Genomic DNA, 27213 nt, shown 5'->3' with positions numbered 1-27213 from the left:
AAATCAATCATAATAAATAAAAGCATCATTTATTGTTGTGTTCTTTTTATATCAGTATGTATTGATTCTTACTAATTTTAAATACAGTTTCTCAATGTTATCTACATATAAATATACCTAAACAGCTGTTATGTTATTTATGATTAAGCAGTAATGCATTTAATACATATTTTTAACATTAGTTACATGAGACAAAACCTACATTATGCCATAGTACTTCCAGACACAGCTTTGTAAAGCCAAAACTTAAAGTTCGTCTCTACGAACTTTACTTTTCTAGTTCATACAATAACGCTCCACATCAAGTATATTAAAGTCGTTTTGATTTGCTGTATTAATTCTTCATAGAAATAACAATGGCAGCTCTACGCTTTATGGTAGCATTCTATGACAGAAAACACGTGCGTCTAACGAAGCGTCAAATCATTGGGCACACCTTTCTATTTATTTGCATGCGTGATCCCGCCCCGACCGAAGCGCGCAATCCGATTGGTCCGCACATACAGCGTGAGTCGTTGCATCGATGAGGTCAAAGGACGACGTCCAGAAGTAACCCCCATCGCATCACACCACCGTGATGCTGCTGTCAAAGAGGCTGGAACTCCAGAGCCTGTACCATTATGCTGCTATATAGCCTATTAGCCATCACCGGAACGGAGATGGGCTTCAATTAGGAGGGAATTCAGTCGATATTAAAACGCTGGTTTACCCGCCTCAGAATTGCTTGCAGACTCTTTTCGCACGGTGAGTACATAAGCTTATTACCTGGAGCGAGTGCTAACTGTAACGCTGCATATGACACTGCACATACTGGACGGATTTATAAAACATCAACAGCGACTTTGGCTGGCGAACCTCCGCGGATCAGATGACAGGACGGTTTGTGATGGTAGGATGAGTTAGCATGTTTGCTAGGTTGAACCGATTCCTCTGTTTCCCGGTTTAAGTTGAGACAGACAGTTCACATGCTTGAACGATGACGATAATACGACTATCATACTGAATGAAGGAAGCCGGTTATGTACTGATAGCAGAAATAAGCCCTTAATGTAGGTGCTAGATTGTTAAACGCAGTTTCACACAGGGTTGAGGGTCCGCGATGCTGAGACTCGTTGATCAGGTTCATCAGGCTGGATGAGGTGCGGTTATATTTTTTACATGTGTCAGTTCTGCAGGTGAGTTGCTAAATCGAGGTACAGTAATCAGACAGGTTCACATCGAGCCAAACGTAAGATATGGGTAAGATACAATAAAGCTACTGTTACAGAACTTGTTTTTGTGATACATTGATGCGAACCGATGATAGTACCATGGTGTTTCCATGCGTGTCCATTGTGCTACATAATGATATTTACTTCCGTGGTATTATAAAGAGTGTATAGTGCATGTCCTAAAACACAATGTTAGTGTGATACCATAATTTACTAATAGATACCAAAGTGATATGATACTAATTGGGGAAGAACATTTTAGCAACATATCATGTAAATATCATACTATTTGTAGTACAGTCATGGAATTAACTAAAACTATTACAGTTGTTTTCTTTAATTTAAATAAAGGCAAAATAGAAATATTAGATGAAAAACTTTAGATATAAGAAAGTTGCTTAATTTGAGGTTAAAGAACTAAAATTATAAAACGTAACTAAAAATACATTTAAGCTGAATAGATATATAAGTATCACTTTAATGAGCATTAGTTAACTACATTAGTTAAGATGAACTAAAAATGAAAAATATGTATGAAGTGGTTATTCATTTTAATCTTAATCAGCATTTACTAATACATTATTAAAATCAAAAGTTATTACTTTGTGTACCTGAGATAGCATGAACTAGCATTGAACAGCTGTATTCAGTTAATTCAAAATCTTTATATATACTATAATTGTATATAAATAATACTTTGCACTGGTCAAAGTACATTGGTGTTGTTTGTACAGTACTGTCTTGTTACTGTACTTGTCTTTTTTCCCAATAAGGCATGATTAGATGATAACTGTTGCTTTACGTACTGTAATTATGGTAAAGCAAGTTTCAACATGCATTTCTAGAGTGTAGCCTGTTGAATCGAGAATGCATGGAATCAACTGTTTGTTTATCATATCTGGCATTCAATAAATCACTCACTCACTAAGATAAATGTGGTATACATGGTGTTGTATAAATGAATGGTATTACCATATGAAACCAGAACTTTTTGGGGAAAAAAGCTGTCAGTTTGCTTTTATTAAAGTCTGCTTGAAATGGAAATTTGCCGTTTTCTGAATGTGTCTTATTGATCTTATTATAAATTAATAGTTTTTAAGAACACTGAGCTTGTAATGTTTAACTAAAATTTCATAACTCGATCTTCTGGTGAAACAACAGACTTCTCTTGGTGATGTATTTCAGGCTTCTCCAATCATTTGGTCCACTTAAAAATCACCATTTTCTTAAAGTCGACTGCAAGTTCGCATTTAAATCTGCCTCCATCCAATCAGCAACCAATGAATAGAATCAAGTGCCTGCCTTACTACATTTTCAATAATCTGATTTACTCAGATGCATGTCACAATACAAAAGAAAAGATCTGTATCTACATTGCAACTTCAAGTAGAATGAAAGATACATATTATCTTTGTTTTTATGTCATCTATTCATTGGGAACATATATTTAAGTCAAATATTTAATTAAGAAATCTTTTTGTTGTAGTAACTGTTGACTTGAAGGCTTTAATATGTACTGATGGATCTTCTCTCTCCCTGTTATAGTGCTTGCAGCCTGCCAACGTGGCCTAAGTATGGCAGAGCAGGACTCCACCGAGAAGAAGCTTCCAGCAGTGGCTGCGCTGCACTCTCGCTTCATCGTGGGCTCTGTGTCCGAGGAAAACTCTGAGGATGAAACCGCAGGGAAGCTGGACCTGCAGATGGAGGAGAATCCGCGTTCCCTTTCCCCCTCTTCTGTCAGTTCAGACAGCACTTATGAGATGGGTTTCGACAGCCTGGACGGACCCTTGCACAATATGAGGTCAGAGATGCTTGTGCACTCAGTTGCAGTTATTGTGACATGGATGTATACTTTCACCAAGCCTGTATCACGCTTGCTCTGCCTGGTGCTCGAGATCAGGGACGTGGCCTTTGAAAAAGACTAGTTTCAAGATAAGGCTAATGCTGGTTGTCTAAATGTAAGTGATTACATTTCTTAGCCCATGTGAGAATGAGGGAAATATGCAGCAGTATTGTGCAAAGTAGTGGCTTCAGGATACTGGGTTCATCAAGGTTCGTCTGGGTTCATCACTGTGCTGTGTGAAAATGTGCACAAGAGCCTCTCTGTGTGTTTGGTTAAGTTAGATTGCACTGCCAGTCTTTGGCAGCGTTTTCCATCTCTATGCCCACTGGGGTCTCACACAGACATGCCATAATGGGCGCCGTTAAGTGTGAGTGTGTCAAAGTGGTGATGCTTTAGGAATAGATTGGAGTTACACAGGAGGCTGTTTGGCCTGCCCTGGAATAGTGGTAGTATAATGCTCAAGGATATAGACTGTTTTATATTCAGTTCTTCACAGAATTCCAGGTCATGAATTTTACAGTTAAGCACAGTTTACTCTCCAGAACATTCCCTGCTGTTATTTGCTATGCTGTGATTTATTATTATTATTATTATTATTATTATTATTATTTCATTATTTAAATGTTTTTTTTAAATGAATGTTTTAAAATTTGGAATTTAGTGTCGGAGGCTTTTTTGCCTTTATAAAGGCATTTTTACAATTTATTTAGTAGTTAATTATTAAACTACCAATTACTAATATTAATATTTTAATGTGATTATTTGAAATATATTCTCATAGTAATCAGTTATATTTGACAGTTATTTTAGCATCATTGATATACTTATAATTTTTGGTAATATTGTTAATTATAATTTATCTTTCTGTTTCTTGTTCATTTTAAAGTTTAAGTAATTTGTTGGGTATTTTTTTATGTTTATATATTCAGTATATAGCTTCTCATTGTAGTCTATTTAGTTATTTTAGTACTTCAACTTGTAAAGTAAATGCAAATAAGCTGAAATAAAATGGTCTTGAGTGTTGTTTTTTTTTTTTTTTAATTTAAAATTTTAGTTAATGATAACCTGATTTCACATAATAATATATTCTCAAAGTAAAGAGAAGTGTTAAAAAATAAAATCAACATCAAACACAAAATTATGTAGATCTATTCTTAGGATCTAAATTTTATCTGCAATAACTAGATAGTATGTAATAGTATGTAATAGAAAATATTGAATTTTGTATCTATGTGGCACATAAAAAAAAAAATACTGCAGAGACATTTTGTTTTGAATTTAAAATATCTCTCATTGCTGCAGTTATCTGCACTTTTCTGTAAAAAAAAAAATAAATAAATAAAAATAAAAAACAAGGCAAGGATCCTTAAAATGTTAGGTCTAAACATGTCACTTTCTATTAGTCTGGTTTTGTCAATATTGCTACTATGAAAAGTAATATAACTTGTCTCTAATACATAAAACTGTCAGCTGGGGATGGAGAACATGTGGCCACCCCTTATAGTCATCGACCAGACCACATGCAGGCAAGACAGATTGTGCAGTACCGGCAAATCTGCTATTTATTGGCTGCCTTGTGTCCTGAATACATAATTCATTTAGCAGAATAATAAACTCGTACAGCTGCTTATAGTGTGTTTTTGTGTTTTCTGATTTTATACATATAAAATGCTGATTTAATTTACATAATACGTCATGCCTCAGTGTTTGACTAAGGCCTCGTACGAGCTGCCCTGAGAAGTGTAATAGGATGGGGTGGCGGTGCTGAAACCGCCTGAGTGGGCCAAGTTTTGCCCCTCCTCCCCATATTGCTCTACTATTGGTCAAGGGGAGGGCCTGTGGTGGGAAAGTGCGAAGGAAGTACAAAACATTCTTTTTGCCTTAGGGGAAAGAAGAGGAGGAAAATCGAGTCGGAGAGGGAGAGAGGCATTCCAGTCCTTCCCCCTTAAAGGTGCACTTTGTGTGTGCCAGCACTTCCGACATGATGCAATACTGTAAATTCAACTTGCACGTGATAGCATAGTACTACACTACTAATTCTATTTATGCAGTATACAGAATGTATGTTATGCACAGTATGTATTTTCCTTGGCTTGAATAACAAACTGACCTACATCTGCCAACCTGGATCTTGTGTGATGTTTTGTATCCCACAATGCAATGCTCTTGACCTTGCATTTCCAGAAGAACCTAAACCAGAAGTCTTATTTGTCTTCTTGATTCAGGAATCAGACTTCCAAAAGTTAAGACATTTTTACACAAAACTGGATATGCAAATAAACTGTTATTATATCCAAGATGATAACTGGATTCCCTTTCCTAAATTTAGCTAATGTGCATGTAGCATGCTACTGTTTAATATGCAGCACAGAGCATACTGCTGCTGATTGATATTTTTCACAACACTGTTTCGGCTGTATAAGGTAGGGGTGAGAATCAAAGGGTACCACATGATAGGATACGAATCACAGTACATGGCTCATAATACCAATAATATCACAATACAGCAACTCTGCGATAATCAATAGATAGACAATCGTATAATGATACATCACTACAGTAGTCAACATTTGAAGTGGATCGAAACCTTTCATCTAATTTGTCCTAAAACTAAAACAATACCCGTTCTTGTCTTGGAACAACTTTGATAAACTTTTTTTGATCCACTTCAAATGCTGACTACTATATATCGGTCAAACTATGAAAAGGTTAAGTTCTCTCTTTATTCAAGTCTAAAAATACTTGCTAAAAATTCTGCAAAAAATCAGCAAAAATGAAAATTCTGTCATTTACTCACTCTAGAGTTGTTTTAAACCCAATCCAGGCTCATAAAAATGCGTGCCTCTGTATACATTTCTGCAACACCATAATTACTTCACGTTTCATGGTGGTTTTAAACTTTAATGTCCAGAGAGTGGCGAATTCAAATATATGGGGAGTGTCACTAAAGGTTAATACTCGTTAATACTGTCGTGTTGGAAATATCCCCTACACCAAACCCAACCCTGAACCTACCCGATAGTGTTAACAAATGCAAAAGTAATACAAAAACACATTTGTTGAAACCCCAGTTTCATAGGGTTCATGACGGAGTTCTTTACCTCTCAAGTGCAATGCCATATCGTCGGAGCTTAGAAAACTCATGCATATGAAGCTGTAAACAGTATATATCACAACAGAGTTCAGAAGTACCAGTTTTCAAATTGCGCAGGGTGTTAAAATTGTTTTGAAGTCATAACATAATATTCTAAAAGTAACTGTGTGAAAAATAGGTTTATTAATCAAAATTCTGTACCTGTAAATCATACTTTGTGTGAAAAGGAAAGTTTTCCTGCCTCTAGTGTTCATTTCAACTAGAAACTGCAGTGATTCGTACATAGTGAAATTTTTTTTAAGTTTTGCAGAAATGTATATAGAGGCACGTATTTCCAATGATCCTAGGTTGTTTAAACTTGAATGAGTTTCTTTCTTCTGTTAAACATAAGTTATTTTGAAGAATGTGGGAAACCTGACAGTTGCTGGTTCTTCAGTGACTTCCATAGTGTTTTTTTTTTTTTTTTTTTTTTTGGGGACCAGCAACTATTTGGTTACCCACATTGTTCAAAATATCTTCTTGTATAAAGCATGTGTCAGAACGTGAATTAAGTGTTTAACAGGCAAGACTTCAACGCACATGCAAATAATGCATTATTAACATTATTATTACTCTTTGATGATTTTGTTTGTCCCATCAATGGTATGAAAGCTAAAGTGGTTTCAGACTTTGGACTTAATTGTGGCTGGAGCATCTGTTATTTTACTTTCACTGCTGCCCGCCATCCCTTTAAAAACCTTATTCTTAGGCTAGATAACTTATGGTCACGTTTCCCTCATTCATGTGTTGAGTGTCTTGTCAAAGAGCTAAGAAGTAGCAACACTGGGAGCAGGGTAAGCTATTTAGAGCACCTTATTTTATGATATTTGCTGCCGGCGTTTCGATTTTCGTATTGCACGGAGAAGGACAACGATATATCGCCCTATCAATATTTTGTCCCACCCCTACAATGTGGTACAGTTTGTAGTATGCAGTGTGTTAGTATTCCATTCCATTAATTTTGTTTCCCCTTCTCAGCACTTAAAGACATCCATCTATTCAGCAATCTATCACGCTACTACTGCGTTTTTACTGCGTAAAAAAACAAAAGCAAAACAAAAAAAAGCCCTTATAAAAGGGGGTGAATTTACAGGGTTGATTTGCAGGCCTAGGAGAGTCATGGAATTTATTAAATATGTCGGACAAATTCTGGGAGAAAATATAAAATGGTGAATATAGATTTTTCTGTTTCTTTTGCATTGCTTTAATTAAACATATCAGAAAAATGTAATATTGTGGTGATAATGGGCCAGATTTACTAAACAGGGCAAGTTAGCGCAATTCTACAAAAATGCAGATGGGAGGGAAAATTCTGTGTGTGATTTACTGACAATGCACACATTAAAGAAGTTCACTTCCAGAACAGAAATTTACAGATAATTTACTCATCCCTTTGTCATCCAAGATGTTCATGTCTTTCTTTCTCCAGTCGATAAGAAATTATGTTTCTTGAGGAAATATAATGGACTTCAATGGTGCCCCCAAGTTTGAACTTCCAAAATGCATTTTAAATGCAGCTTCAAATAGCTCTTAACTATCCCAGCCGAGGAAAAAGTTCCTATCTAGCAAAACTATTGGTCTTTTTTGAAACAAATTAAAAATGTATATACCTTTTAACCTCAAACGCTCATTTTGTCTAAGTCTGTCTCTAAGTCTATGTTTTGTTTCGGTTCAGTTGCGGTTCAAAACTTCCATCTTGTTTTCTTCTCCAACTTCAAAATCCTCCTACATTGCTGCAGAAGTACTGACCCAGTGTTTACAAAGTGAACATGCAAAGAGGACCAAAAATAAAAAATAAAACGGCGATTATAGGACAATTTTGATGTTGAAGAAGAAAACGAGATGGGAGTTTTTCTACATACCCTAAATGTATTTACCCAGATTACACGGACTATGCATGCACATTGTAGAGATGAGACAAGGTGAGCATTTGAGGTTAAAAAGTATATAAACTGTCAGTTTGTTTTGAAAATGGCTGATCGTTTTGCTCGAAAAGACCCTTATTCCTCAGCTGGGATCATTTAGAGCCATTTGAAGCTGCATTTAAACTGCATTTTGGAAGTTCAAACTTTGGGGCACCATTGAAATCTGCTATATGGAGAACATTCCTGAAATGTTTTCCTCAAGAAACATAATTTCTTATCGACTGAAGAAAGAAAGACATGATATCTTGGATGACAAGGGGGTGAGTAAACTATCTCTAAATTTTTGTTCTGGAAGTGAACTAATCCTTTAAAGAGCACAGAACCGGCTAGATCATTTCCATAATGACCAGTGAAATCTATCTAGAAATTAGATAATCTCTCTAATGCTTTTTTGGGACTTTAAATAATGGAACAAATACCAGTAATTTGACGAGTGCAAACGTGAGTAAATTGCTTTGTGTGATAAACTCCTACAAATGCATATTCAGTAAGGTCAGGCACAAAAATAACGGTGTCCATGTCTTTTCAGTGCCAATTCTTCACTGCACATCTTTAGAAATTCTGACAGTACAATTTTAACACTAAACGATGTTTGCGCTGGCACAAGCTGTTAGTAAATCTGGCCCTATATACACTGCCCTCCAAAAGTTTGGAAATGCCCTAGAAAAGTGGGGTTTTGGACAATATTGGCTTAAATACTTTTTAATTTGTGATAATTTTGCACTGATAAGGGACAACACAAACTACGAAACCATGTTTTATTACATACACAGTTTATACATAGAAAAAACATTTTTGATTCATCAAAATATCCACCATTAGTAGCTCTGCATAATCTGGGCCTAAATTCATTGTATTCTAAACTTAATTGGCAATCAATTGTTGAAGCTATTAAGGTGTGCTGACCCAAAAATCTTTTAAAAACCTAGGCGCCAAGTTTAAACCAGTAACCAGGCATCAAGGGGCATGTCTGACATTGCCATTATAATGTAATCAAAATGAAAATGTCAACTTACTTTAATGTATTTGCACCAAAAAATGCTAAGGATTTATGCTGATATCATCAGCATATATATATATATATATATATATAAAAAAAAAAAAAAAAAATATATATATATATATATATATATATATATATATATATATATATATATATAATGTGTATATATATATGTGTGTATATATATATATATATATATATTCGGTACATACCTTGGTTTGGGGGTCACGGTTCAATACAATTTTGAACAACAGGAAAAAACAGGAAAAAAACAAGAAAAAGCTGAGTTTCTTTTCATTTATTTTGAACAGACTGTAGTACAAATTACAAAAGACCTTTTACAGTGATATAATATGTTACATTTTTTTTTTTAACCCTCGAAATTCAAAAAATCCAATCCAAAAGGATCAGCAATGCTGTCAGTTGCCTAGCATGTGTATTGTTGTAGTGTTTATCTCTTTGTATTCAGTGTTTCTCAGGCTGCATTGTGAGTTATGATGGTATTGTGTGTGTTTCTCAAGGCCTAGCATGTCAGGACTTCACCTTGTAAAGCAGGGCAGGGACCGCAGACGCATGGACCTGCAGAGGGATTTTACTGTCGCTTCCCCCGCTGAGTTTGTCACCCGCTTTGGTGGCAACAAAGTCATTGAGAAGGTAAGATTGCCATCCGCTATTGTCCTATGTGTGTGGTGCAGTGTTATTTTAGTGCCATTGAAATACTATTATAGTTTTTGTTGTTATTTTTTTTTTAAGTTATTTTTATATTTTACATTTTTCAATTGAATACCCTGTTGAAAAAAACAGCATATGCTAGTTAGGTAAGTTTTGATGCTGGGATGCTGGTTTAGCTGGTCCTTTGCTGGTTTATGCTGGGTCTTTGCTGGTCCTTTGCTGGTCATGTGCTGGTCCAAGACCAGCTTAAACAAGCTAAGGTCCAGCAAAGAGCCAGCATAAACCAGCAAAGGACAAACCAGCTAAAACCAGCATCAAAACCTACTTGACCAGCATATGCTGTTTTTTTCAACAGGGTTAAAATGTTTTAAATTAAATTAAAAATGACAATTTTATTGTTTTTGTCCTTTTTTTTTATTGTTAATATTTTAATGTCTATACCGTTTTATTAATTTTTATTTTAGTTTTTGTTATTTTACTACAATTTAAACTAAATAAAATAGAGAATATTTTGTTGTGACAGGTCCTCATTGCCAACAATGGCATCGCTGCAGTCAAGTGCATGCGCTCCATCCGTCGCTGGGCTTATGAAATGTTTCGAAATGAACGGGCCATACGTTTTGTGGTCATGGTTACCCCGGAGGACCTTAAAGCCAATGCAGGTGTGTTTAAAGTGCTGAGCTTAACTATTACGTCATAAGCTTAAAAAAATAGCTTGAGGAAACCTTCCCCCACTCCTGGCTGTACCATGGTGTAATCCAGGAAAAGCCTGCTGGACTGGCAAATGTATTTAGTAAGGAATGTCTTGGTCCTTCTCTCCATTGTTTAAACTGTGTCAGTAGGCTTTGTTGGTGCATATCTGACCTAATTTGCATAGACAGGGTTTAGCGAGTTGAAAATCATTTGTCAATAGGCCTTTAATCTCAGATGTACTCAATGAAATACTCATGTAAACCTATGTATAACTCTGTCCACAGAGTATATCAAGATGGCAGATCACTATGTACCTGTCCCAGGAGGGACAAACAACAACAATTATGCTAATGTGGAACTCATTTTGGACATAGCAAAACGAATCCCCGTTCAGGTAAATGCATGTGAGCTTTGGGGTAACACTTAAAAGACTTAAAACAGGCTGCATAATTAATGTGTGAAGTTTAAGACGTTAGTATTGTTACACTGTGAAATAAAAGTATTATTATACTTATCAAATATTATTATTATTATTATTATTTTAAGCACAATTGTAGTATTACAACAGTAATGCGAGTTTAAAAAAAATGTATATAAAAACAGAAAAGAATGTTCATATAAATGCGTTCTTATTTATATACATTCTTATGTTTCAGCAGCAGCATTATAGATTTTATTTTTTTTTTTTATGATATTAAATCTTTATCATATCCTAGGTAAGCATTGTTATTACTGCTCATTATTAGTTAAACCCTTTATTGGCATTTATTCAGTATACATTTTTCAATATGCATTTCTACTCTTCTCTAACTTGGTTTCTAATCTGGTTGTCTAATGAAGGCATTGTGTATTACAAATCTCTCAGCTCTTTGACGAATTACTGTGTTCCTTTGGATAAAGCTGTCTGCTAAGTGTATAAATGTAATGTACTTGTCTTTAGGCTGTATGGGCTGGTTGGGGCCATGCTTCTGAGAACCCCAAACTCCCTGAATTGCTGCACAAGCACGGCATCGCCTTCATGGGTGAGAATGAGATATTGTAATAAACCTTACCACATCGCATTTAATAAATTATTAATGTACTGTGATGGTACTGTACTGCTCTTATTGTAGTGGTTTGTATCTTTTCTTAGGTCCACCTAGTCAGGCTATGTGGGCTCTTGGGGATAAGATCGCTTCTTCGATTGTGGCCCAGACAGCTGGCATTCCCACACTACCCTGGAGTGGAACAGGTTAGTATCAGCCTCAGCTGTCTGATGTATATATGAACAAAACCCATTCTTTAATGATTTGCTGTATATTGTGTTACAGTTTTGAATTAGACTTACTGATACTCTTATCATTCCTTTTAAAGGGATAGTTCACCCAAAAATGAAAATTACTCTGATTTACTCACCCTCAAGCCATCCTAGGTGTATATGACTTTGTTCTTTAAGATGCATACAATTGGAGTTGTATTAAAACATGTCCTGGCTCTTCTATGGCAGTGAATGGCTGTTGATTTTTTTCAAGTCCAATAAAATGCATCCATCCATCATAAAAAGTACTCCACACAGCTTCAGAGGGTTAATAAAGGCTTTCTGAAGTGAATCAATGCATGTAAGAAAAATATCCATATTTAAAACTTTATATACCGTAATCTCTAGCTTCTGCTAAATGTCGTATGCATGTTCTTGAGAGAGTGGCGTTCCAGTGGACAGCATAGGATTTAGGCATAGCATAAGATCCAATGAGACGTGACAAACTCTGAAGTGCTAATGTTGTGTCTTTACAGGGCTGACTGTAGAGTGGACAGAGAATGACCAGAAGAAGGGAATTATTAATGTCCCTTCTGAGCTGTACGAGCAGGGCTGTGTACATGACGTGGAAGCTGGACTGAAGGTATACTATACACTTACGTCAAGCACAATGTGACATTCATACTTTAGTCCGGTCAGTGAAAGAGCATGTTTTGATTGATAGGCAGCAGAACAAATAGGCTACCCTGTGATGGTGAAAGCATCTGAAGGCGGGGGAGGAAAAGGTATCCGGAAAGTCAATTGTGCAGAAGATTTCCCCAACCTCTTTAGACAGGTCAGAGTTGTTCTTCAATGCTGAACTACAATTTTACCCACATGTTAACTTTCCAAAACTAACCACAGTACTTGCTACTCAGGTTCAAGCTGAAGTTCCAGGTTCCCCCATCTTTGTCATGCAACTGGCCAAACATGCTCGCCACTTGGAGGTGCAGATCTTGGCTGATCAGTACGGTAACGCCATCTCTCTGTTTGGCCGTGACTGCTCCGTCCAGCGCAGACACCAGAAAATCATTGAAGAAGCTCCGGCTACCATTGCCACCTCTGATGTGTTTGAAGACATGGAAAAGGTATCACTGACTATTATGAGCACCAAACATCAGATTCAGAAGTCGTCGAATGTTAATTCTGTATTTTCCTAAAAGAATGAATAAAGCATATGCCATCATGAAACACTGGGATACCTAAACATAAAAAAGAAATGTGTTGAAATTAAGAACAACGTGTTGGTCTGTTTCAGTGTGCAGTGAGGTTGGCGAAGATGGTGGGCTATGTGAGTGCAGGTACAGTGGAATATCTCTACAGTCAAGACAGCAGCTTTTACTTTCTAGAGCTCAACCCTCGTCTTCAAGTGGAACATCCTTGTACTGAGATGGTGGCTGATGTTAACCTGCCTGCAGCCCAACTGCAGGTCTGCATTGTGAATTTATGTGTTTTAAAGGAATATTGGAGGTTAAATACATATTTTATTTTATTTTATTTTATTTTATTGTATTTTATTGTATTTTATTTTTTTATTTATTGATTGTTTTAATAAATATACTAGGATAAATTCTTATGATTTTTTTTAATTATTATTATTAATCCTTATGCTCTATTATTATTATTATTATTATTACTTGTTATTACTTGTTATTAATTCTCAATTTCCACTGGATCTAATTTGACCTCGTCCCTCAGTTTGTAACAAAGGAAAGATCAGTGATGTAAATCCTCTTCTTTTAAATACGACAGATGCTGCCAATAGTGTTTAAGTATTTGCAAAATTATTGCTTTAATAAATGTAAAGTGGACTTGTAATGTAATGTGGATGTGTAAGATGTAGTTTGCCTTTCATTTACAAATCCACCTTTGCCATACAGCACATGCAGACCTCTACAGTCACTAGACTGGCAGCATCTAGTGAACAATACAGTACAGTCTCTGTGGCGGACACTTGTCACGTGACTACTGTCTTTGCAATGTAGGTCATGTGGCTGAGGCCAGTGTGCTGTAGGTCCAGTGGGAGTGGGAGAGGAGGGTTAATATGCTTATGTAACACACAAAGACTGCTGCAGATGAATGAGGGGAATTGATGGAGAGAGAAAAGGAGAGAATGACAAAGGGAAACGGGGTGAGAAACGCAGTGGGGAGGCATTCGTTAATTGCACAACCAAGGGAGTGTAGAAATTAAAGAAATGAAGAAAAGTGCATATTTAATGATTGAAGAAATATGAACTCATGTCTCTTATTCTGCATGTTTTGCTTGTATCAAAGGGCCAGAATATCACAGAGATTGCGTGTGGATTTTTTTTTGTTTGTTTTTTACTGTGAAATTTGATAATGCTGTTTTTAATTTTGAAAACTTGCGTTCTCTCATTTAGATTGCTATGGGCATCCCACTTCACCGCATTAAAGACATCAGGGTGATGTATGGGATGCAGCCGTGGGGTGATTCCCCAATTGACTTTGATGGACTCTCCACCACCCCCTCTCCACGAGGACATGTAATTGCAGCTCGAATTACTAGCGAGAACCCAGATGAGGTGTGTGATCCTGACTGTTATTAAAAGTGTGAGAATGTGAAAATTGAATAAGCTCTGATGTTGATTTCATATACAAAGGAAATGTCTTTGACACAGCAACAAGAAATGGCCTGTTTAATTCTAAGAGTCATAGAGAGAGTGGAAAAAAAATTCTTCATGAGCGTATCTTTTGTGCAAGAAACCATGACAAACAATTTTAGTAGATGTCATGGGAAAAAATCTGAGTATAATACTGTTCAAAGGTTTGAGGATAGAAATTTGAGGGTTTTTTTTTTCTTTTTATTTAGTAAGGGCACATTAAATTGATCAAATAATTGTTACAAAAGGTTGTTTTGTTTAGTTTATAGTGTCACAAAGGTTTCTATTTCAAATAAGTGCTGTTCTTTTGAATTTTCTATTCATCAAAGAATCCTGAAAAAATGTGCAAAGGTTTCATCAAAAATATTAATAAGTAGCAGATCTGTTTTTTTTTTTTTAAATGGATAAGAATAAGAAATGCTATTTGAACACCAAAGCACATTAGAAAGATTTCTGAAGGATCATGTGCTACTAAAAATCTAGCTTTGGCATCACAGGAATAAATTACAATTACAAATATATAAATCAGAAAATGTATTTTAAATTTTAATATTTCACAATATTGCTGTTTTTACTGCAGTGTATTTTCAAATAAATGCTGCCTTGGTAAACATAAGAAACGTATTAAAAAAACATGTGACCCCAAACTTTTGAATGGTAGTGTAAATATTGTAAGATAATGTTAATTAATTACCATGTAAATGACTTCTGTTGATGCTTTTGTGTGTGTGTGTGTGTGTGTGTGTCAGGGGTTTAAGCCCAGCTCAGGAACTGTCCAGGAGTTAAATTTCCGCAGTAACAAGAATGTGTGGGGCTACTTCAGCGTTGCGGCTGCTGGAGGTCTGCATGAGTTTGCAGACTCTCAGTTTGGCCATTGTTTCTCCTGGGGAGAAAATCGTGAGGAGGCCATCTCGTGAGTATTTCCAATTATCTGTATTTAGTAGAGTAGAGCACAGCAATCGTTACCCAATCACCTTACACTGTTATTTCATATGGAATTGTCTGTGAAATGTATTTGTTTATGTATTATCTTAGAAACATGGTGGTGGCCCTCAAAGAGCTGTCTATCAGAGGAGACTTCAGGACTACAGTGGAGTATCTCATAAAGCTGCTAGAAACAGAAAGTTTCCAGCACAACAGCATTGACACTGGTTGGCTGGACAGACTAATTTCTGAGAAGATGCAGGTGTGTGAAACAACCCTTTTTATTTCACAACACAGCTTTCATGAACATGTCTGTTACTGCTTCCAGCCATTTTCAGTCAGATAATCAGCTGTGACGCTAAGACACTGCGACATTTCCTGTCTGATGCTCAAGCATAATTCCCTATATTGAGTTCATTATGTAAATTAGGTCACATCATTGTCACTCTGTGTGTGTGTATGTGTGTGTAGGCCGAGCGTCCTGACACTATGCTGGGAGTAGTGAGTGGAGCTCTGCATGTGGCTGATGTCAACCTCAGAAATAGTGTGTCCAATTTCCTGCACTCACTGGAGAGGTAACAAGCCACTTAAATATTATGATCTTTAAAAAAAAATTGAAATCTGAGACTTTATTTAATATCATAAGCAACAAAGCACAAAGCTTATTGCAATTATTGGATGGGATGTGTGCAACAAGTAATGTTATGCAGTAAGTTTTAAAGTAATATGTTTTGTTCAAGTATCAACAGAATAGCATAGACTGATTTTGAAAAGAATGATTTTTAAGTTTAAGAATCAATATCTGTACGTCAAAGTAAAGATAGATTAAACTTGATTAACCAGTTGTCATCCCAGCCCTAAGGAGTATATATGTGACCCTGGACCACAAAACCAGTGTAGTTGATATTGCAGTCATAGAATGTTTTGCTTTTTTCCCCTGTGTGTCTGTAGAGGGCAGGTTTTGCCTGCGCACACCCTGTTAAACACTGTGGATGTTGAGCTGATTTATGAGGGGACCAAGTATGTTCTAAAGGTGACCAGACAGTCTCCTAACTCTTACGTGGTCATCATGAATAACTCTTCGGCAGAGGTGGATGTTCACAGGTTAAGCGATGGGGGTCTGCTGCTCTCGTACGACGGAAGCAGCTACACCACCTACATGAAGGAGGAGGTGGACAGGTAGGATTCTGAGTGTAAATACAGTATGGAAAACACAAGAACGTTATGAGAGAGTGTTCATGGTGCTCAATGTGTGGATTCATCATGTAAAGTCCAGAACTACATTTAAATGTTGGACATTTTTATATGGAAAAATGAGAATGCTGTCTATAATAATATAATATAATAAATCAGTGCAGTCAGTTATTTGTACAATATATATTAATGCTGTTGATTGATTAAAAAAGTACTGATACTGATGCTTCTTCAATTTTTTTATTTATTTATTGTATAAATACATTTTTAATTTATCATTATTAGCAATTATAGAACATTAAAAAAATAAACATTTAGCTCTACCTTTTATATAGTGTGTTTGGTCTTTTATTTTTCCCAGCTGTCACTTCAACTAAAAAAATAGATGCTGCATTAATTGCGTTAATTGTTATAGAACAAATGTTCTAAAATTTTTAAGTAATTATAAATTATTTTTCACAAATACAAATCCAGCTTTTTGCATAATTATTTCATATATTATTACTGATTAATTTAAGAGATGGTAAAAAGTTTACTACAGAAATAGTTACTTGTAGAAAATGATTTGAGTCCGCACCATTTAATTTAATTTATTTTATTCTTCAGGTATCGCATCATTATTGGTAACAAGACGTGTGTATTTGAAAAAGAGAATGATCCTTCACTCCTGCGCTCACCATCTGCTGGGAAACTCATCCAGTATACTGTGGAGGACGGTGGACACGTGTTTGCTGGACAATGTTATGCAGAAATAGAGGTGTGTAAGAGTGTGTAAGAATGGCAGCTTTACCAAAGTCAGAGTGCACAGATTGTTTGATTCATAAACATGACCCTGGACCACAAAACCAATTGTACGTAGCACTGGAAATCAATGGAAAGCATGTTTAATAAACTTTCAGATGATATATAAATCTTAAATTTCAAAAAATTGACCGTTATGACTCCATGGTCCATGGTCACAAATGTTCCCATTCTGCTGCAAAGAACAATACTGTATTTTACCACATTTATGATGTTAAAAATACAAAAAGTGTGATTTGTTAGGTAGTTCCTTTCACATGTCATTTGTATGAGCCCTTTCTGTCTAAGCAAGCAGTACTTGGCTATAATCAGCTGCAAAGTAGATTGCGATAATATGAAGTTTGGCTACACAAGACTGTTGTGCTTATAACATTATGTATGTGTCTTTTAGGTGATGAAGATGGTGATGACCCTGACCGCCTCTGAGTCTGGCTGTATTCACTATGTGAAAAGAGCAGGTGCGGTGCTGGAGCCGGGCTGTGTCATTGGCAAACTGCAACTGGACGACCCCAGCAGAGTGCAGCAGGTACATGCACGTTTTACATGTGGTAAATGTGTATCACTTTTCGGTTAGGTTCCCTTTCAGAAGTTCTAGAAGATTTAAGTGGTTTAGTGTTTCCAATGAGTGTGTCTGTTTCAGGCGGAGCTGTTTACAGGGACGTTACCCAGTGTTCAGTCCGTTGCTCTCAGGGGAGAGAAGCTTCACAGAGTCTTCCACAGCACTCTGGATCACCTAGTGCACATTATGAACGGCTACTGCCTGCCAGAGCCCTTCTTCAGTGCCAAGGTGAGAAAACTCATGGCAAAACACCTGTAACCAATGAAGCTTTTCATCCACATAGGACTTTATAGCAGTGATTCTCAAACTTTTTGACTCCAAACCACATTTAAAGGTTTAACAATCCTAGTTTTTATAAATTAAATTTCTGATTTCAGGTTTTAAGAACTGAATGTTTTTTAAGGTTCTCACGCTTTTAAACCAATGAATTTACACGACTGGAAAAAACATGTTTGTAATTCACATGATAAGAAATATTTAAATTGTTAGTTGTTTTAGCTTATTTTAATACTTATTTTATCTTATTTTAAAACATTAAGTTGAGGCCCGGCCCTTGGTTGAGAACCATGGCTTTAAAATCGGTTTATTTTATTTTATTTTATTTTATTTTATTTTATTTTATTTTATTTTATTTATTTTGTATTATTATTATATATTTTTGGCCAAATGTGGACAACTGTTTGCCATATTTTTATATATTAACAATAATAGATCAATAATAAAATGATAAATGCCAAAGAGACGTTGATGTTGATGGTATAATAGTAGATTTCATCAAGTAAGTTGAAAAAGTAATATAACAAGCTAAAGTAATGTTGTTAAGAAGCTGTTGAAGTCTATATTTCATTAGATATCACAAAATAGGCTTGGTGTGAACAGACATTGAGATTTGTATGTGTGTGTTGTAGCTGAAAGAATGGGTGGAGCGTCTGATGAAGACTCTGAGGGACCCCTCTCTGCCCCTGCTGGAGCTTCAGGACATCATGACGAGCGTTTCAGGCCGTATCCCTCCTGCCGTAGAGAAGTCCATCAAGAAAGAAATGGCTCAGTATGCCAGCAATATTACCTCTGTCCTCTGCCAGTTTCCCAGTCAGCAGGTGCTACTTGTGGTCCTTTGAGTTAATGTCTTTCTAAAGCTGTGAGACTGTGACCATTGTTATAAATGTTGTCAAATTTTCATGTCAGATTGCCAATATACTGGACAGTCATGCTGCCACGCTGAACAGGAAGTCAGAGAGAGAAGTCTTCTTCATGAACACGCAGAGCATTGTACAGCTGGTTCAGAAGTTAGTCAATCATTCAAACAGCCTACACATTTTCTTATATAAAAATTCAAAGACACATAGGTTAACTGGCCCTCATGTTTGTTGTGTGTACCTAGGTACCGCAGTGGCATCAGAGGACATATGAAGGCAGTGGTGATGGACCTCCTCAGGCAGTATTTAAGAGTGGAAGTTCAGTTTCAGCATGGTAAGACTGCTTCTTATATGGACATAAATTATGAGATATCACTGGAAACTTAGAATGGTGCCTTATTTTGTCTTGTGACCACTGGATGGCAGTGTAACACTGATTCATTCATACTGGTGTAGTAAGTCATATAAATGAAAATGTTCCATTATTTAAATGTAGAAATAAAAAAATAGAAACAAAAGATCCCACATGTGAATACTGACATAAAATATAAATATTAGATTTACAAAACTTCAAACTTATAAACCTTAAACTTAAAATTAGAAATGTTGCTTTGGCAACTAACTAAAATAAATGTGACTTTGGACCACAAAACCAGTCATAAGGGTACATTTTTTGAAATTGAGATTTCTCTATCATCTATCATCTGAAAGCTGAATAAATAAGCTTTCCATTGATGTATGATTTGTTAGGATAGGACATTGGACGTAATGATTTTTGGCATAAATGAAAAATCGATAATTTTGACCCATGCAATGTATTTTTAAGTAGCACATAACCATGCTACCTAAGACTGGTTTTGTGGTCCAGGGTCACCAATAAGTTTAAAGCTGCAGTCCGTAACTCTTTTTGTGTTCATAATTTACAAAATGTGCATAATTAGTTAGTACATCATGAGTCCATTTTCCAAACAGTGTTTTTGGCTTATCCTGAATCACTACGGTACACCTATAATAAGTTTTTATATTCTGACTATTTTTTACTGGTTCTGGTAGGAATCGCTGCGGAGTAGCTCAGTGTTTGCGTGACCAGTCATAGACATAACGGAGAGAAGTAGCTCCGGCTATAATGCTCTTCTGCAAAATGCATGCAGTTCTGTTTATTAACCACTAGAGCGCCAGAAGTTACAGACTGCAGCTTTAAGTTGAAATACTAAAATTAAAACAGTATAGAAATATATATATATATATATATATATATATATATATATATATATATATATATATATATATATATATATATATATATATTCAAATTTTTTTATTTAATTTTTATTTAATAAAAAATATTTTTTTGTGAATATTCGTTTTTTCTGTTCTTTCCATTGTATTAACAGTTTTATATTTTGTACATTTTGTAGGTGTTGTTTGTTTGTGTTAATTAATTTTCTGTTCATTTGTGTGTTATTGTCAGGTCACTATGACAAGTGTGTGTTTGCACTACGAGAGGAAAACAAAGGAGACATGGCTAATGTGCTTAATTACATATTCTCTCATGCGAAAGTCACAAAGAAGAACTCTTTGGTCACCATGTTAATTGTGAGTACACAGTCACAAAAACAGAGAGACTTCTGTTTGCTTTCTTGTAGATTTCACAACGTAATAACAGTCGATATGTAATGAAAACATTTTTTTTTTTAGTCTGTAGACTCCAGTCCACTCATATGATTAAAATGTTTCTCCCTATCCTCTTACTGTAGGATCAGCTGTGTGGACGAGACCCCACTCTGACAGACGAGCTCATGGCCATCCTCACAGAACTCACACAGCTCAGCAAGACCACTAATGCTAAGGTGGCACTGCGGGCGCGGCAGGTTCTCATTGCCTCTCACCTTCCATCATACGAGCTACGACACAATCAGGTTGAATCCATCTTCCTTTCCGCCATCGACATGTACGGACATCAGTTCTGCATTGAAAATCTGCAGGTAGGCCATGGTGGATGCCTGTGTCTGAGTTGACCGATCTATAGTGCCATCTGCTGGACAGCAACCTAATATGAATGTCAAATATTTAAGAAAGGACTCCCTTTCAGTTAATTATGAGGAATTTGAATTGAATTGGCTACATCCACAGGAATTAGAGAGTTTTCTAAATTGCAGTTCAAGTAATTGTAATACATTTTGTGACAAAAGCATTAATGTAAGTTCTGTACTGTACAGTTTTTTAGCATAGTCGTCAAAACAAACTGTACACTTTGCCATATTATTTTGTAATATAATATTATAATTATATAAAATAAACAAGCCATGTAACTATTTTGTAACTGTCAGTTTAATAATAATAATAATATAAATTGATACATTTACATTAAATACTGACTTTAGTTTATTGTTTGATTAATTCAACTATAGCTATGCTATTAAATAAATGCAGTTCTTTTGAACTTTCCATCCTGAAAAGAAAAAAAAAAACTGAAGACTACAGTAATAATGCTGAAAACTGCATTTTAAAATATATTATTAAAATAGGAAATTGTAATAGTGTTTCATAATGCTACGTACAGTTGAAGTCAAAAGTTTACATAAACCTTTGCAGAATCTGCAAAATGTTAATTATTTTACCAAAATAAGAGGGATCATACACAATACATGTTATGTTTTATTTAATAATGACCTGAATAAGATTTCATATCAAAGACATTTACATACAGTCCACAAGAGAAATAAATTTGAATGAAGTTGAATTAAAAAAAATTACCTCATTCAAAAGTTTAAATACAAAAAGTTTAAATTTTTGATAGTCCCTTGTTTGTCCTGAACAGTTAAACTGCTGGCTGTTCTTCAGAAAAATTCTTAAATGAATTAACATTTTTCTGATTCTGCAAGGTGTATGTAAACTTTGACTTCAACTGTAGTATCTCAGTACTGTTTTTGTTGTAATTTTGATAAATAAATGCAGACTTAATTAAAACATACAAGACTTCTTTCAAAAAAACATTTTTAAACAGCATATATTATTTAAAACTTAATAACAGCGTATGCATAAAGTTTCATTAGATGCCTTTATTAGCACTTTACAATTTACATTGAATTTGTAATATTTTTGTCTAGAACAAGGTGTGTTATTATAACCCTTTTTGGTTTTCTCTAGAAACTGATCCTGTCAGAGACATCCATCTTTGACGTACTGCCGAATTTCTTTTACCACAGTAATCAGGTGGTACGGATGGCTGCTCTGGAGGTAAGACTCTGTCAGTTTACATTTATCCAAAGAAGTGTTAATTTTTCCTTTATAAGATGCAGAACATGCTTCTCGCTCTCTTTTCTCAGGTGTATGTTCGTAGAGCTTACATCGCTTATGAACTCAACAGCGTCCAGCACCGTCAGCTGAAGGACAACACCTGCATTGTGGAGTTCCAGTTTATGCTGCCCACATCCCACCCTAACAGGTATCTCAAGATGTAAAAACACCCCTGCTTTCCCCATCCCTCCCACCCCTTGCTGGGACTGTGGAGGAGCATGTCAAAACTTGAAACACAAATGCTCCTCCACTGTACCACAGTCACTTCCTCTCACACCTTTACAATGCTCAACTTGTGCACAGTCCATGCCACTGATTTAGCATCTGCTGTGATCAGAAGGTTTGTATGAAGTAGGAGTAGAAAAGCATTATGTAGTGACACAGGGTCTGAATCACAGGGCCAAAAAAGTTCGTCTTTAAGGTGTCTCTCATCTGTGCTGGCCACATCCGTGTGTTTCAGGTGACACTGATCTATTACAAGCCAAAGAATGCGACCAATAGGACATGCTCAGCGATCGTTCTGATTGGCTCTCTACCAGCTCGCTGTTATCGCTGATTCATGCATGTGAACTGATTCAGAGTAGCCTCCTCTGGTGCATGGTGTCTCTTTTCTTTTTGTTTTCTTTTTTCCAGTTTTCTGTGCATTTAGTCATATTTTACATTTTTATCCCCCATGCTTCTAGTTCCCAGCATGTTCTTTTCCAGCTGCTTTAGCCTGTGACTTAAACTGAGTAAATTGAGTGGCTTATGCAGTGTACTGTGTTAAAGTATCTGAAAGAGATTTTAGCTGCATTACTGCAGTGTTTTAAGAGCTGAATTGTTGCATGTGAGGGAGGGGTAGTCGTTTGTGAAGTGTGTGGCTTGGTTTAGAAGTGTTGTGGATAAATCTCACAAAACCATGACCTGGTCACAATTTTAAAAGCCCTAAAATCAAAGGAAGCAACAAATAAATTATATTTCATGTAGGGATCCTCTGATATTAAAATTCTGGCAGATAGCCCTAGCGAAAAATAAGTATACTGTATATACTATATATAATATAATTAAAATACATTTATTTTATGCTAAGTATACTACAAATACATTTACATATTATGTACTTAATAAAAATACCCTGCAATTGTACTTTTAGTATACTAAACTGGTATATTTAAAGTCTGCCTAAATGGAACAACTAGTTTTGCATTTAATGCACTTTAATTGTGTGGAAGTAGTGCTAAAGTCTAACTAGAGATATACTTAAGTATATCTGATTGTGCTGAAGTGGAACTATTGCAAGTATACTTTAGGTACACTTTATATATTTTGCATTTAAAGACCAATATTATTTAAAGATCATACAATCCTCATCAATAGTGACATTAAAACACACTGTAGGCTTAATATTAAGAAATGTGCATTGTGCACAAGTAGTACTCCGAATAAAGTTTAATTACAGTTTTTATTTATTATTATTATTATTATTATTATTATTATTATTATTATTATTATTATTTTATTTATTTATTTACGATTTTTATAAGTCTCGAGCAATATGTCGGTAAATATGTTAATAAACTCTATTTAGTATAAAAATTTTAAATCTATTACTTTTTACTAGGGAAACCAATATTTATTTTTAAGATATGGTCAGTAATTCATAAATTACATATTAAAATTTATATTTTACAATAATATTTTTTCACAATAATATTTTTTGTGAACAAAAAAAGACAAAATAAAATCATAAAATAATCTGGTGTAAATGTAATCATTTTATAGGTTGATGAGCAATATGGTATCAATATACACAACCATTTAAAAGTTTGGCATGTTTTTTTTTTATTTATTTATTTTTTTTATATAAATACTTTTGAAAGAAGTCACTTATGCTTACCAAGGCTGCATTTGTTTTATATACAAAATACAGCAATTTATTGCTGCGTTGAAAAGCTGAACTGTCAGCAGCCATTATTCCAGACTTCAGTGTCACATGATCCTTTTAAATTCAGAAATTCAGAAGTAATTATTATCGGTCACTTATTATCAGTGAAGCTTAATATTTAATGAAAACTGTGATACTTTTTTCCCATTCTTTGAATAGAATAGATTTAAATGAACTATATTAAAAGAGCAGTATTTATTTGAAATTGAATTTTTTGTTACAATGTAAAAAAAAAAAGTCTTTACCATTACTTTATCACTTGAAGCATTATTGCTAAATTAACAGTGTTAAAATCAACTGAATTGTCATACTAAATCATTCCAAATGATATTAAAAATTTAATTGCTAGACCTTTTATTATTTTTTTTTTATCTTTTTTGGTATTTTACCATAAGTAATCCCACCTCCCATTTCTCATTATCTAATGCGTTTTACTTCTGATTTTGTTAGTAATTTACATTATTCTCAGTGTTGTAGATGTTCATTATTTAATACAGTAAATTTGTTCTAATAACATGTAATTGTTTTTAATTCAAAACGATGCAGTTGTGAGAAAAATGGATTACATCTGCTTAATTACACAGGTTTAAAATGTATAAAATGTCACACAAAAAAAGTCTTAAAGTTCCTAAAAAAGGCAGCATTTTCTTTAAGCTAAATGTAATTTATTATGTATTATTCATTTGATTTTTGGGTGAAATGTGACCTGAATTTATTGGTAAGATTTACCCATAAATTAACAAAGGCAGTCGGTTATGCATTTACTCACTGACCACATTCAAATAATCACTTGAGACTCATTTGAGAAACTTGTATAATTCAATTAAACTTTTGCACAATTGTCTTTGAGCCACTTCTCATTAGCAGCAGTCTGCTAGTCCAAGTTAATATGCGCATAAATGAAGCGCACTGAAATTAGATTGGATCTGTCAGTTATGTGAAAGGGCCACACACATCTGATCTCTGACTGACCCCTCCCATTAATGCCTGACACTAACCAATCAGTAATCAATGTTGTTTGATTGCAGAGGGAACATCCCCACTCTAAACAGGTATAGTACACATTCTTTCTTCCATAAACCAAAATGTAGACTTAGAAATAGAGTAGAAAAGCAGCATGGTCAAACACATACATTTATACAGTAGTAGTCAGTATAATATGTACTAGTACTACATGAATATTCAATTATTCTAATTTTCAAACACAGCCAGTACAAAAAAACAAAAATGTATTTGAATTCATATTTTAAGACAATAAACAACCTTGGATGAAACGCATTTGCAACCTACTGAATGGATCAAATGATCAAAGCTTTTGTGTGTCTCTCAATATTTTGAATCAATCGATTGCAAATATTTGTGTTTAAGTTTGTTTTTTTTTAATGAAAACTGCTGTTCACTGGTGCTTTATGATGTTGATGCCAGTAAATACAAACTAATTTGCATGGCTTATTGCACCACTCTCAACACAAATGTGTGTGGATCTGTCTGAAAACGATATTATTGTGTATGTGTGTTTGTGTGAGTGCATGCAAATGAAGATATTCCCTTAATATGTGAAGTGAAATTGTATAGACCTCATACTGGGTTTGAATTAACTACAGTACAAAATAGTGGCGATTAAATCTGCTGTGTGTATGTCTGTGATGTGATTGTCCTCCCAGGAAACTGTCTGCCCCACTACAGGACTACAAACTTCCAGATTTCACAGCTAACGCTAGTACTGCCACAGGGGCAGCTAGTGACTCTGCTGAGAGTGAGGACAGGTAGAGCAGGACAGATTGCAGGGTTTAATCTGTACACACCATTTTTTAATGATAAATGGGTGTGAATCTTTTAATTAGTCTTAATGGGTAAGGGATTGCTGTTGATACTAACATTAAAATAGGATACTTGTCACCTCCTGAAATTTTGACAACATTTCTGGTAGATGTGCTGATTTAGCTTGTAATTATGGGTCTTATTAAAGGAATAGTCTGGGTTAAATATAACTTAAGATCAATAGCACTTATGGCATATTGTCAGTTACCACAGGAATTCATTTTTGACATCTGTCCCTCAGTTTGTAAAATCACGAGAAATGCATTAATAATAATAATAATAATAATAATAATAATAATAATGCACTTGCAATGTGTACAGCATCACAAAGTAACATTTAGACCATCTAAAACATCACAGCTTTATTCAAGCTAACATTGTATCTGTTAAATATGGAGCCCTGTACATAGCATGTGTAAAAAAGAAAACGATATAACAATTAGTTTCTACAACTTATTAATTTGTTCCCTGATTTTAGTTAAATTGCAACCACAATTTATTTTATTCCTTCGTTTTACTTAAATCATGGCCATGTTGTACTAGTTTATTCTTTTGTTTTAATTTAGCTAAATTGTGGTCATATAATTTTTCCCCCCACATCAGGTGTGGAGCTTCATAGTTAAAAAGTAGCTTTGTCAGTAAAATAAAATTACCAGTTAATTTAAAAAAACTTACTTCAGAAAGCAGAATTCAAATGTAATATTATTAAATGTGGTCCATCTAAAACTACATTTAAAACTACATTTTTCATTAACTTTGAGACCCATTTAAAGACCTCTTTTGTTTTTACAAATGAAGGGATGATCAAAAATGATGGTAATTAATAGCAGGCTACAGCTTTATTATATTTAACCTGGAATATTCTTTAACTAACCTGTACTTCCACCATGAGTTTAAATAAGTGAATGTGAATGCATGAATTCACCTAAGCAGTGAAGTTTCAGTGATACTTACTTTTCCTTTAACATCTGGTTTAATTGCCTCCTGACAACTGGCCCCTTTTATAACATCCAGATCTTACACATCAATGTGCATTCACATTCAGCTTGTGAGGAGGCGATGCTGCCTCCATTCACTCCTGTGATCTAGACCGATGTGTGATGGTGATGATTTGATCTTTCTCCTTGGGGTGGTTTGCCACATTTTTTTAAGAAGTTAGGTGTATGCAGCTGTGTTA

At 35.0% G+C, this 27213-nt stretch overlaps 1 protein-coding gene across 9 annotated transcripts in view; it reads left to right on the top strand.

Annotated features, from left to right (window-relative positions):
• Positions 1-553: 553 nt before the first annotated feature.
• acaca (acetyl-CoA carboxylase alpha) overlaps positions 554-27213 on the top strand; it is a 52739-nt gene continuing 26079 nt past the window's right edge. For 4 of the 9 annotated variants that reach the window (XM_051109017.1, XM_051109015.1, XM_051109014.1 and 1 more), the window contains exons 1-28: positions 554-744; positions 2757-3012; positions 9637-9769; positions 10311-10449; positions 10765-10874; positions 11421-11502; positions 11613-11711; positions 12254-12360; positions 12442-12552; positions 12635-12844; positions 13015-13185; positions 14138-14299; positions 15127-15290; positions 15413-15563; positions 15773-15876; positions 16253-16480; positions 17102-17252; positions 17688-17822; positions 17937-18083; positions 18764-18952; positions 19041-19141; positions 19237-19325; positions 20463-20587; positions 20749-20976; positions 22142-22231; positions 22321-22439; positions 25244-25267; positions 25880-25981. In XM_051109017.1, the coding sequence (XP_050964974.1) occupies positions 2786-3012; positions 9637-9769; positions 10311-10449; positions 10765-10874; positions 11421-11502; positions 11613-11711; positions 12254-12360; positions 12442-12552; positions 12635-12844; positions 13015-13185; positions 14138-14299; positions 15127-15290; positions 15413-15563; positions 15773-15876; positions 16253-16480; positions 17102-17252; positions 17688-17822; positions 17937-18083; positions 18764-18952; positions 19041-19141; positions 19237-19325; positions 20463-20587; positions 20749-20976; positions 22142-22231; positions 22321-22439; positions 25244-25267; positions 25880-25981 (3698 nt within the window). In that variant the 5' untranslated portion in view covers positions 554-744; positions 2757-2785. The remainder of the gene's footprint in view (positions 745-2756; positions 3013-9636; positions 9770-10310; positions 10450-10764; positions 10875-11420; positions 11503-11612; positions 11712-12253; positions 12361-12441; positions 12553-12634; positions 12845-13014; positions 13186-14137; positions 14300-15126; positions 15291-15412; positions 15564-15772; positions 15877-16252; positions 16481-17101; positions 17253-17687; positions 17823-17936; positions 18084-18763; positions 18953-19040; positions 19142-19236; positions 19326-20462; positions 20588-20748; positions 20977-22141; positions 22232-22320; positions 22440-25243; positions 25268-25879; positions 25982-27213) is intronic. The other 5 variants (XM_051109022.1, XM_051109020.1, XM_051109021.1 and 2 more) reach the window with 2 other exon arrangements.

This window comes from Labeo rohita, chromosome 5 (assembly GCF_022985175.1).
Source record: "Labeo rohita strain BAU-BD-2019 chromosome 5, IGBB_LRoh.1.0, whole genome shotgun sequence".
NCBI lineage: Eukaryota > Metazoa > Chordata > Actinopteri > Cypriniformes > Cyprinidae > Labeo > Labeo rohita.
This window is presented reverse-complemented; position numbering and strand designations above follow the sequence as displayed.